Genomic DNA, 13,104 nt, shown 5'->3' with positions numbered 1-13,104 from the left:
GTATTCAGACCCCCTTAAATTTTTCACTCTTTGTTATATTGCAGCCATTTGCTAAAATCATTTAAGTTCATTTTTTTTCCTCATTATTGTACACACAGAACCCCATATTGACAGAAAAACACAGAATTGTTGACATTTTTGCACATTTATTAAAAAAGAAAAACTGAAATATCACATCGTCCTAAGTATTCAGACCCTTTGTTCAGTATTTATTAGAAGCACCCTTTTGATCTAATACAGCCTTGAGTCTTTTTGGGAAAGATGCAACAAGTTTTTCACATCTGGATTTGGGTATCCTCCGCCATTCCTCCTTGCAGATCCTCTCCAGTTCTGTCAGGTTGGATGGTAAACGTTGGTGGACAGCCATTTTCAGGTCTCTCCAGAGATGCTCAATTGGGTTTAAGTCAGGGCTCTGGCTGGGCCATTCAAGAACAGTCACGGAGTTGTTGTGAAGCCACTCCTTCGTTATTTTAGTGGTGTGCTTAGGGTCATTGTCTTGTTGGAATGTGAACCTTCGGCCCAGTCTGAGGTCCAAAACACTCTGGAGAAGGTTTTCGTCCAGGATATCCCTGTACTTGGCCGCATTCATCTTTCCCTCGATTGCAACCAGTCGTCCTGTCCCTGCAGCTGAAAAACACCCCCACAGCATGATGCTGCCGCCACCATGCTTCACTGTTGAGACTGTATTGGACAGGTGATGAGCAGTGCCTGGTTTTCTCCACACATACCGCTTAGAATTAAGGCCAAAAAGTTCTATCTTGGTCTCATCAGACCAGAGAATCTTGTTTATCACCATCTTGGAGTCCTTCAGGTGTTTTTTTAGCAAACTCCATGCAGGCTTTCATGTGTCTTGCACTGAGGAGAGGCTTCCGTCGGGCCACTCTGCCATAAAGCCCCGACTGGTGGATGGCTGCAGTGATGGTTGACTTACTACAACTTTCTCCCATCTCCCGACTGCATCTCTGGAGCTCAGCCACAGTGATCTTTGGGTTCCTCTTTACCTCTCTCACCAAGGCTCTTCTCCCCGATAGCTCAGTTTGGCCGGACGGCCAGCTCTAGGAAGGGTTCTGGTCATCCCAAACGTCTTCCATTTAAGGATTATGGAGGCCACTGTGCTCTTATGAACCTTAAGGGCAGCAGAAATTTTTTGTAACCTTGGCCAGATCTGTGCCTTGCCACAATTCTGTCTCTGAGCTCTTCAGGCAGTTCCTTTGACCTCATGATTCTCATTTGCTCTGACATGCACTGTGAGCTGTAAGGTCTTATATAGACAGGTGTGTGGCTTTCCTAATCAAGTCCAATAAGTATAATCAAACACAGCTGGACTCAATTGAAGGTGTAGAACCATCTCAAGGATGATCAGAAGAAATGGACAGCACCTGAGTTAAATATATGAGTGTCACAGCAAAGGGTCTGAATACTTAGGACCATGAGATATTTCAGTTTTTCTTTTTTAATAAATGTGCAAAAATGTCAACAATTCTGTGTTTTTCTGTCAATATGGGGTGCTGTGTGTACAATAATGAGGACAAACAATGAACTTAAATGATTTTAGCAAATGGCTGCAATATAACAAAGAGTGAAAAATTTAAGGGGGTCTGAATACTTTCCGTACCCACTGTATATATATATATATATATATTATTAGATCTTTATTGCACTTTTCCAAATGTTTCTTTTAAAGTCACCCACCCACACTTGGCAAAGTTTAAAACCCTTGGCCCTGATTGACTAGTGTGTTGCTGGCCCTTTAATGTTGTTCGGGACACATCAGGTTAGATTAGCACATTGCCTTATTACACATACCTCAGATCTAAGGTTTTGATTTGATTCAATTCCAGTTCATAAGCTCTTGATTCGATAAAATTTTTATTTGATTCTGATTCATTTGGGTATATTTTATTAATAAAGATGCATTTATAATGTAATTTTACATTAATTCATTATGTAATTTTGCTTACTTATGAAATTCTCAGGGAACAGGGGACCTTCTAACTCGGTACATTACAAAATGTTAATAAAAGAAATCACAATCATGGATTTGCAACTATGCAGTTCAGTTGTTATTTGTTTAACATATATAAAAATGAACATAGCCAAACTGAAGTTAACTTTAAAGTAAGAGTAAAAGATTTATCTTGGGATTTTAAGAATCAAAATTGGGATTGTTTAAATGTTGACCGCAAATCATCTGAAACGTCTCGGGTTACATGTGTAACCCTTGTTCCCTGAAAAAAGCGGAACGAGATGCTGCGCTGCTAAGCGCTACGGGGAACAACTCTAGCAGTGAACCGAGCTGAAATAGTGTGTGTAACACTTCAATGAACATTGACCAGAATTTATAGCCTCGGCTGATGTAATCATTAGATGCACCTGCGGCCAGGCTATAAATGGATACGTCACCAGCAGTGACGTGCGGTGATGTCTTAAAGAGGCTAGGCACTGAGTTATGAAAGCCAGATTACCTGATTTATTGTTTAAGCTAATAATACGTAATAACAGTGAACGTTACACACAAGCGCGGCATATCAAGAAATGTAAAAATCAGGATGAATTATTTGTCAATAAAAAAAAATAAAAACAATCAGGACGTGTACTCTCTCTCTCACACAGACACACACACACACACACACACAGTGAACGTTACGCACAAGCGCGGCATATCAAGAAATGTATGTATTTTATATATGTGTTATAATATATACGATTTTGTTAATATATCTTCATTAGATATTATTATACAAAATTCAGTAGTCAAAACACAGAACATATAACAGAACATAAGTTGTTTATTTTTTACAACATTATGTGCTTATTTTTTTATGTGCAATCTTCATCTTTATAACAGAAGATACAATAAAACAATCCTTTACCTTTTCATTGTGGTAGGTTATATACAGCTTCCTTTGCTCGTCAAGTGCAAGGTCGATCCGAGATTTTCCAAAGGTTTTCAGTGTAATTTGACACTGGATGTGAGCTGACGACTTTTCATGCTTGGTTAAAGCTGCGGGCAGGTTGTTCAAATCACAATATCCCGCTGAAGTCCAAACAGTCTGACTGGTTAAAAAAAGCAGGCAGGGATAGCAGTACAGCCGCTGATTGTTAGCACAGCCACATAGCCAATCTTTTCTTACATACCAATCAGTTTGAAATGATCGGATAATTTTTGTGCCCTTTTGCTGTACTAGTCAATCTAAGGCTGGCGTAGACCTCCCTCTTGCAATTAACTCATATTTGGAATTAAAATCGAGCTTGGAAAAAATTCTTAATTCCGTGATTACGGCCGGTGCTGTCATTTTGATTTTGAATTTGGCGGGATTAGGCATGTACGCTAGCTGTGGTGTAATGACGTTAGCTACGCAAATGTCCAGGAATATCTCGATTTTAATTGGTCCATGTCTGATACGTAACGGAGATGATTACGGGCATAACATATTTACGTCAAAAGGCACAGCAAATTTGTGCTTTTTGCCGTACATGTTAAAGAATACAGTATCGAAGTCGCGATGCGCAACATGGGTTTTCCGCGTGTCGTCTGCAATGAATGGACCGTAAAAGCACTGCTTATTCTACCATTTGTTTTTAGTTGATTATGCGTAACTGCTACATTTGTCATCATAACGTCTAAACAATTGGAATAACACACATATTGCATATATAAATCACAAGAATAAAAAGTAAAAATACAAATACAAGTTTTATTATTTAATAAACATTTTATTTGTGAATTTTGGCTGGGTAGGCAGTGCCTAGTTTGCCTACCCAGACCGCACGTAAGTGGTCACCAGGTGTCGTCAGATACTTCTATTTGAAGAGCAGTCCTGGGACGTCCCAGTGCAGCAAAGCAGCGCAGCATCTCGTTCCACTTTTTTCAGGGAACAAGGGTTACACATGTAACCCGAGACGTTCCCTTTACAAAAAGCTTCACTACGATGCTGCGCTGCTAAGCGCTACAGGGAACGCAATACCCACGCCGCCGCACTTGGGGCTGTCCGGACCCCTACGGTTGTGCAGTGTACTCACAAAAACGCGAGAGGTCTCAGACATGAGCTTGAGATGTCGACTCAAGGGCATAAGAGCCCGGAGTAGCATAAACATCTAAACCATTCAATTTTGATGAATGTGTGCGGAGAGGACCAGCCTGCCGCATCACAAACTTGTTCAGGCATGAGCTGAGATGTCGACTCAAGGGCATAAGAGCCCGGAGTAGCAAAGCATCTAACCCATGAAGTTCGATGAATGTGTGCGAAGAGAACCCTATCGCAACACAAACTTGTCATAAAAACTGATGAATGTGAGCGGAGAGGACCAGCCTGCCGCATCACAAACTTGTTCAGGCATGAGCTGAGATGTCGACTCAAGGGCATAAGAGCCCGGAGTAGCAAAGCATCTAACCCATAAAGTTTGATGAATGTGTGTGAAGAGAACCCTATCGCAACACAAACTTGTCATAAAAACTGATGAATGTGAGCGGAGAGGACCAGCCTGCCGCATCACAAACTTGTTCAGGTATGAGCTGAGATGTCGACTCAAGGGCATAAGAGCCCGGAGTGCAGAACAACCAAACTAAAAAAGTCCAATGAATGTGTGCGGAGAGGACAACCTGCCGCATCACAAACTTGCTGCAGAGGGAGACCTCTAGCCAAGGTTTTAGAGGAGGAGAGCCCTCTGGTAGAGTGCACCCTAAAACCTACTGGCGAAGCTTGACCGCGCGCCTCGTAGGCCCGGGCAATAATGAGGATGCCTCTTTGAGGGCACCCCGCCCACCAAGCCGTGGCAAAACGCAGTGGCCACATAGAACCTGGCAGTGGTGAGGCAAGTGCCCGCTGACAGTTCTTTCTACAGAAAATCCAGAACTGAAGCAAACTGGCAGTAAGCTGGTTCTGTAATAAGAACTTTAGTAGAAGGAAACGCATGCAGGCGCATTTGTGCTATGTATGCGTTACTACGATCAGCCCCTCCCGAGGGAGGGGTGGGGGGTCTGGGTGACTCGGGGAGAAGTAGAGGAGACATTGCACTATCAACAGAGGCGAAGAGGTCCTCTTCTGCCCTGTAAAATCTACCCAGATCAGTTCCAAGTGGAGGGAGCCCTAGCACTTGAAATGGTCTCGATAATCTCAAGAGAAAACCCTGTGAACCTCATTTGGTACCCTTAGGGGCCAGACATGAAAGGTTTCACAATTCGGGCCAAGGATGAGAAGGTCCTCCCTGTTCGGAATCGCCCAAGGCGAGCCGTCGAGGAGAGGAATTAGCTCCGAGAAACATATCCTGTTCGGCCAGTGCAGCGCCATTAATAGGAGGCAAGAGCCTTGCTGGTGAACATCGCCAAGACTCCCGGGAGCAGAGAAACCGGGAAAGAAATGCATACAGACGCATTATGGGTCATGTATGTGTCTTAACATCCAGACCCAAGGGGGCTGGGTGATTTCAGGGAGAAGTAGAGGAGACATTGCGCTATTCATAGAGGCGAAGAGGTCCTCTTCTGCCCTAAGATCTCACCCAAACTTGTTCCAAGTGGAAAAAGCCCAGCATTTAAAGAGGTCTCGATAACCTCAGGAGAAAGCCCTGTGTCCCTCAGTTGGTACCCTTAGGGGCCAAATATGAAAGATTCCACAATTCGGGGCAGGGATGAAATATTTCCCTGTGCTTGAGATAGAAGATCCTTCCTGTTCGGAATCGCCCAAGGCGAGCCGTCGAGGGAAGAGATTAGCTCCGAGAACCAAGCCCTGTTCGGCCAGCGTGGTGCTATCAGTAAGAGGCAAAAACCCTTGCTGGCGAACTGGGCAAATACTACCTTAGGGTGGAGTTCTTAACTCTCCCGTTGGTATTTTCTGTCTGGACCATAAATCTGCTCCCGTATACGGGCATCCAGGGATATAACTGACCTGAGTGACAGGAGCTTACCCTGGGCCCTAAGGAGAATCTGACATGTCAGAAATACAGCTGACAAAAACGTGGGTCTCCTTGATGATTTATGTAAGAGGCTACCGCTGTATTGTCCACCCACACCAAGACATGGCAGCCTCAGGAGGAGGTATTTCAGGGCCAGAAATACAGCCATCAACCCGAGACAGTGACTGTGACAACCAAGCTGACTACCCTCCTATCCCCTTAAGCTGGACGACCACTTAAGGCCGCTACCCCGCCCGTCAGGGAGGCGTCTGTCGTTAGCAGTCTGTGACAACAAGACGCACCTAGAGTGGGACCCAAGGCAGAAAACCGGGGTCTGAACCACATAGAAAGGGAACAAAGCCTGAGGCGTGTAACCCTTTTTAGCCTAGGGGTTTTGGCCCTTGGAAGAAATCCCCTGGCTTTTGGCCACAACAAAAACGGTCTCATGAGCAGAAGGTCCAGAGGGATCACCGTGGATGCGGTCGCCCTGAGACCTGGAGATTGACAGTGCAACCTTGACCTAGCCTGACTTTGCTCAGGGTGATCTGAATGGACTGAATCCTAGCAGGAGACAGTTGTGCCCGCATTGTGATTGAACTCCATACGATGCCTCGATAGACAGTGTTCTGAGTGGGAGAGAGGATGCTTTTCTTGGCGTTGAGCCTCAACCCCAGAGAAACAGATGAGCTAAGACGATGTCCCTGTGCTGAACTGCCTGTTCCTGGAACTGCGCTAGGATCAGCCAGTCGTCTACATAATTCAGAATTCAGATGCCCCGGAGTCGCAAGGAGCCAGCGCTACATCATGCATTGTGAATGTGCGGGTAAAAAGGGCTAGGCTGAGTGAAAGAACCTGACCCTGGAAGACTTCGCCCCCGGAAGTGAACCTCAGGAACTTTCCATGTTGTGGCAGAACTTCTAAATGAAGTATAGAAGTGCATCATAAGATCGATGGTGACCAGCCAAACGAGTTGTAGGGCTTGAGACACGACCGTCTTGACAGGCATCATCTTGGACTTGAACACCCACGGGTAGTTCAAGCTTTAAGATCTAAACCAGACGCCACCCCTCACCCTCCATGGGAAACGGGAAGTATTTAGTGTAATAACCTAACTCTCTCTCTGGAAGGGGAACACATACCATGGCCCCTTTAACCAGGAGATTGAGGTTTTTTTTGTTTTTACATAAAAAGAAATCCGGTTCACGGTAGTGAGAACACGGCGTTGAAACACGGAAAAGCGGCGAGTGAATTAAATCCTGACGCCCTTATAAGACCCACAGAAAAGAATATATCCGGCAGAAGTTTCCACGCTGCCAGGATCTCTGAGATGGGTATTATATTTTAACACTTCCTGTTGAGGGGTTGTCGAGTGTTTTGCGTCCTGAATAAAATGCAGGAACAGCGAAAACACCCAATTTTGACGGAAGCCTCTGCAACCCGAAACACCAAGAGGTGGCGGGAATGGAGGGGCTTCGAGGGGGTACCAGGAGGGGTGAAGTGAAGCACGCGCCCCGTCCCTAGGGAGCTACCCCCTAATCTAGGCGCAAGACCATCAGGGTTTTCTCTTACTAGAATTTATAGTCCTGAGGTCTTGCTTCGGGGGCTGGCGAGGGCGGCGAGACTGTCCCCAATCCCTGGGAGGAGGAGCACTACTCGCCACGCTTTGCTTTTGAGCCTCCCTTCAGCCAGGACCGAGGCGGGTCTGAGGCTTGCTCGTCAAGCGCAGAACCCACACTCAGGTCGTCCAGGAGGTCAGCCTGGTACGCCTGTAAAACAGCATAGTGTGCAGAGCAGCACCAGCCTGACCTGCTGCTTGATAAGCCCTTCCCACTAAAGTGGAGGTTGTCCTACAAGGCTTTGAGGGGAGAGAGGGCTTCTTAAGTGACGATGCCGAGCCCGGCGAGAGATAGCCCGCAAGCGTCTCTTTGACCGGCGGCATCACTGAATACCCCCGTGCCTCAGCACCCACGATAGTTGAATATAATGACGTCGAGGGTATGTGAACACGGGAAGAAAATATATATATATATATATATATACCCCTATTTTTTTTTTAGGGGTTCTCCATGAGCGAAAAAGCTCTTCATGGAGGTTATCAAAGAAGGGAAGGGACCCATGAGGCATTCCCTTTCTTAGATTGGAAGATAAAATCTATCCCCTAATTTGGAGCGTTTGGGGGTCTCTTTTTCGCGTGGCCAGTCCAATCTGGCAACCGCACGAGTAACAACGTCGAGCAATTCCTCCGTAAATTTTCTATCGTGGATGGAAAGCTCGGAGGTGGGAAGAGAACCGCAATCCACCTCATGATCCGAAGAAGCGTCGGAATGCGCTTCGAGATCATGTGAAGGACCAGCTGGGTTTGGGGAGAAAGTGAGAGAAAGGTAACAACCCGTCTCTTGCTCCTCAGCAAAATCCATGCAAGAGCCCCACGAACTATCTTTTTTTTTCGTGAGTGCTGACTCCCGGAAGCAAGCGAGGCGAGCACGACGCACTCTGCCTGTTAAAGCAAATCGCAGTGCTCGCACCCGCCCTGCTGCAACGCGAGAGCAGCGTGCTCTTACCCCCAAACAAACAGCAAAAACTGATGTGTGTCGTCTTCAGCTATAGAGCGAGAAGAGGGGAACACGCACCGTTTGCGGCTTTCAGTCATTCTCTCTTTTTTTTCTTTCTTTTTTAGAAATATATATATATATATATAATATTTTCTAAACAGAATAGAAAAGAGAACAACGTTCACTGCACGCTGCCTAACTGATTCTATCTCCTAACAGAGGAAATTAAGTTTTGACAGGGTTTGTGAAACACACAGAAACAGAATCGCTCTGAAAAAAGAGTTTCTGACGACACCTGGTGACATATCCATTTATAGCCTGGCCGCAGGTGCATCTAATGATTACATCAGCCGAGGCTATAAATTCCGGTCAATGTTCATTGACGTGTTACACACACTATTTCAGCTCGGTTCACAGCTAGAGTTGTTCCCCGTAGCGCTTAGCAGCGCAGCATCGTAGTAAAGCTTTTTGTAAAGGGAACTCATATTTTTATTCAGCCCAGCAGAATGTGGTTGATGTGGACAAATCTTCAGTTTTGAACTCAGTATGCAGAGTCCCTTTTCAAATGGCTCACCCGAAACAGATGATAATACCATGTTTAAAGCAGACAATTTTTTCCACTTCACATCAGGTGCAGCTGAACTTACTTCACATGGCCTGTACCAGGATATGTGCGTGGTATAGCAGTCTCGCTATTAAACTAAAATCTCAATTGTTTAGACTTATATCTATTTATTCTAAGATTGTGGGCCAAATGCTTGAGCCAAGTTTTCATGAGTTGTACATGACAAAAAAATTGTCTCTGACAGGTAAAATGATGTCTGACACTTCTCATATTCTGTATGAGGAATATCAACTTTTGCCATCAAACAGAAGATTTAGAGTAGCATATGCTAGAACGAACAGATTACGGAAATCTTTTGTTCATCAATCTTTAAAATAAATAAATCAGAATTGGTGGTCTAAGTAGGCCTCAGGATTCTGAAAAATATAAGGACCAAATCAATTCACTGCAGCTGGTTGTGCAATTACATACTGATATGTGGGATTTGCATCAAGTGGTAGTTGTTGTATTGTGTTTATAATTTGACATGGATGTGTATTGATGTGAATTAATGTGAGACAGTAAACGTTGTGCAACGCTGTGCAAGACCATTTTTGGAAGAGATTCCAACAATAAAGTGGAAATTGAATTGAATTGAAATAATGGGAAGCATCCCATGAGGATGTGACAGAAAATAATTCCTCAAATGTTAAAGTTATAATCACGATCTTTAAAAGAGTGAGGCGACATGTAGCACTCCACAAGTGACTGTGGCTATCAAAATTACAGAATGGATGTTATTTCAGCCCTGAAAATTCTTACAGTCCAGCAACAAGAGTTAATTCCCCATACTCAAAATACTCTATCATTGTGGGGGGCAGAGGGGTGGGGATTATAGAGTATACCTGTTACACAAACATTTAAATCATGTAATTAGTTTCTAACCATTATGTCGTTTTGAACCCATATGACATTCTTTATTCTGTGGAACACAAAAAGAAGATTGTTAGAGCTGGGGTTTTTTTTTTTTTTTTTCGTTCAATGAAATTAACTTGCAATACAATTTCCATTTAAATGTACAATTTCCAGACAATATAGAAGAAGGAGCTTTCATATTTTGAGGAATATTCCTTTAACTGTGTAACACGGCAAGAACATATTTGCACTGGAGATGAATACAGCAAATTTGGTTTTAGCATTATTCTGTTTGTCCAGCAACACAAAACTAGATAGATCCTGCTTTTCATATCCAAGTCTGTTTTTTCCACTTCCGCCTTTGAAGAATGAATGTCTGAGGATTTCTGTCAAAAAGCATATGAACTTGATTTTTACCTCAAATCCACTGCCTCTGCCAGCAGTAATCTGTGATTGCTGTTTGAGTCATCTCCACTTCAGCTCAGTACCACAGGATAAAGTGGGCCACTGTGTATGATTACATCCTCAGGAAACACATTAAAATAAGAGGACAACCATGGACATACTGTGATTAGAGTGATTTGTTTTATTTGAGGTTATGAGATCACAAAACCAAGTGAAGGCAAAGCAATTGAACACAATACATGGGGCACTACCAATTTCTCATTGACCAAGGCTGGAAAAGGAAACAGAAGTAAAAGTAATAGTAACTACACTAAACTAGCGGGTAAAATTAACCTAATTAGTTGCAACTGATACCTGTGTAGTCATTCAAATGACCTTCTCAGCTTCTTAAAGCAAATGTTTTTGGCCATGGTTTTCCATCTCATTTGAATTAAATAGAAATGTATGAAACACAGTAGCTGTTGACTGACTGTGGTTTTCTATGTGTAGGTCACAGTCATGTGCTGCTGCAGATGGCTGGTGTGGTGCCCAGTCCTCTACTCTTTGAGCTCTTGAGCTGCCCGTTTTGTGTTAGGGCTCTGGAAAACATGGACCTGGAGCTTAGTGATTCAGACTACTCCAGGTCAGAAGGGGATGTGGTGTATGAGTTCTCCCAAGGAGCGGAGTTTAAACCCAGCTGTTCATCCCGTCACAAAATACTGGAGGAGCGTAACCACTTGCCGCAGTACTGGCATGACTTCCGGGACAGACTGAATCGCATTGTGGATAGCAAATACTTTAATCGAGGAATTATGTTTGCCATCCTCATCAACACTTTAAGTATGGGGATAGAATACCATGAGCAGGTGAGTGGAAACCTGGAGTCCCTCATACATGATTATAGTTTTTGCTGGCATTCCACATTTCACACTGTATGATATTTGCCACAATTATGACATCCAAGACAAATTTGTTTATATAATATGCAACATAAATCTATCTATTTTCCATTCACATTATGATTGACCTATCAAAATTACTTTGATTTCATTTTGAAGAATGAATAGTCCACAAATTCCCTCATCTGCTTTTTTCAGAGTTTGTTGGGCAAAATTGACTGTTTTTGATCGCTTATTATGACATTATGTTCATGGCCAATTTATTGCCTCTGTTATGAATCTTAAGCAGATTGCACATTGGACAAGCCACACTGCATCGCCAGTAGGACAACGCATAGATATCACACATACCTGAACACGTTTGTTGTGAAAGAAAAAAAAAGGTGCAGCTGTACAAACTGAAAGATTAGAAAGGGCGACATTTATTATGCAATTTCTCTAAATTAGACTAGACTTTATTCAAGCTATCAAACCACAAAACAACAGAGTTGTTACTGAAAATACATTGTGTAGACTATATTAAAGAGAAATGTCTTTCAAATTTAGGACATATTTTCTGTAAAGCTGATTTGAAACGACGTGTGTTGTGAAAAGCGCTATACAAATAAAAATGACTTGACATTGTGTGTTGTCCGGCAGACGTGGCTGGAGTACGATCCCCTTTTGCCTCCAATGAAGTTCTGACATTGTCCAAAATTTTGGGTAGCATTCCATTGTAACAGCTACTATGACAGCCATCTAATTGCTTACCAATGAGAGAACACCAATTGATGATGTGTGCATGTGTGTGTGTGTGTATATACATATATACATATTTATATATATATATATATATCTCACACACGTCATCAATTGGTGTGTTCTCATTGGTATACATATATATATATATATATATATATATATATATATATATATATATATATATATATATATATATATATATATATATAAAATATCACATGAGCAATATAGAGTGATATATGGCCCTATATCAGCAACTGGCTCATATTACACACAAAAATTACACCACCTGCTGGCTTACATATGTAATGTAAAAAATAAAGACAGTAACTCCTAACAGATCTGCACTACTCTTACATATTAGTTTTGAACAGCACGAACACAAGCAGAGAGAGACACACACAGTGAAATGTCTGAGTGCTGATGCTGTCAGTCCATCAGTGCTCATAAAACGTCTCAGATTTGAGGACCGGAACTAACTGTGTATATACAGTATATATATTATACATCATGATATTTGCATTCCTTTCTCACTGTGATTGTGCTATTTACATTTATTCGAGTTCCCTCTGAAGAATGAGCTCTCCACAAATGTTATTTTTCGCCAAGCTATGATCAACTCCAGACACTCCGACTTTTTGTTTTCTTTTTCAGGTGAAAAACATTCCCAACAAAGACTTCCTCGGGGTTGTGCCATTTTGGTGTGGAAATCAGAACATGACACAATTTATGTTAAACACCCAGTCAACACTGTCCTAAGATGTATGTCACACATGAAAGATTTTTTGCTAATGTAGCAAAGTCTGCCTTGGCTTTGACCCAAGATTTTATATAATTGGGTTGTATCGTACAATATGACTAGCAACAATTGTAAAGCACAAAACAAATTTCATAGTGTATAGTACACCCAGCTGATATAGGACTTAGATTGCTTTAGTAATGATTGTTCATAAGGTAAAACAACCCATAGGAGGAAACACAGTCCATTTGCTTCAAAGGACAAGTAAAACTGCTGACTTATGCCTGGCTTATATCAAAGTCTGAACAATGTATTTTTCAGCAGAATTGCATTGGTGTACACACAAAGGTTAGCACATTATTTATTTTCATATATAAACAGTGGTGTGGATTCATAGCCTTATTGGGCCAATAGATCCCCCAGGTTATGTAACGGTAT

At 42.6% G+C, this 13,104-nt stretch overlaps 1 protein-coding gene across 4 annotated transcripts in view; it reads left to right on the top strand.

Moving 5' to 3' along the window:
- LOC127647333 (voltage-dependent T-type calcium channel subunit alpha-1H-like) overlaps positions 1–13,104 on the top strand; it is a 115,180-nt gene that overhangs the window by 57,912 nt on the left and 44,164 nt on the right. For all 4 annotated transcript variants that reach the window (XM_052131508.1, XM_052131507.1, XM_052131505.1 and 1 more), the window contains one exon: positions 10,798–11,153. In XM_052131508.1, coding sequence (XP_051987468.1) covers positions 10,798–11,153 — 356 coding nt within the window. The remainder of the gene's footprint in view (positions 1–10,797; positions 11,154–13,104) is intronic.

The sequence above is a fragment of the Xyrauchen texanus genome, chromosome 8 (assembly GCF_025860055.1).
Source record: "Xyrauchen texanus isolate HMW12.3.18 chromosome 8, RBS_HiC_50CHRs, whole genome shotgun sequence".
Classification (NCBI taxonomy): domain Eukaryota; kingdom Metazoa; phylum Chordata; class Actinopteri; order Cypriniformes; family Catostomidae; genus Xyrauchen; species Xyrauchen texanus.
The sequence above is the reverse complement of the archived record's forward strand: the minus strand, read 5'-3'. Positions and strand labels throughout refer to the sequence as shown.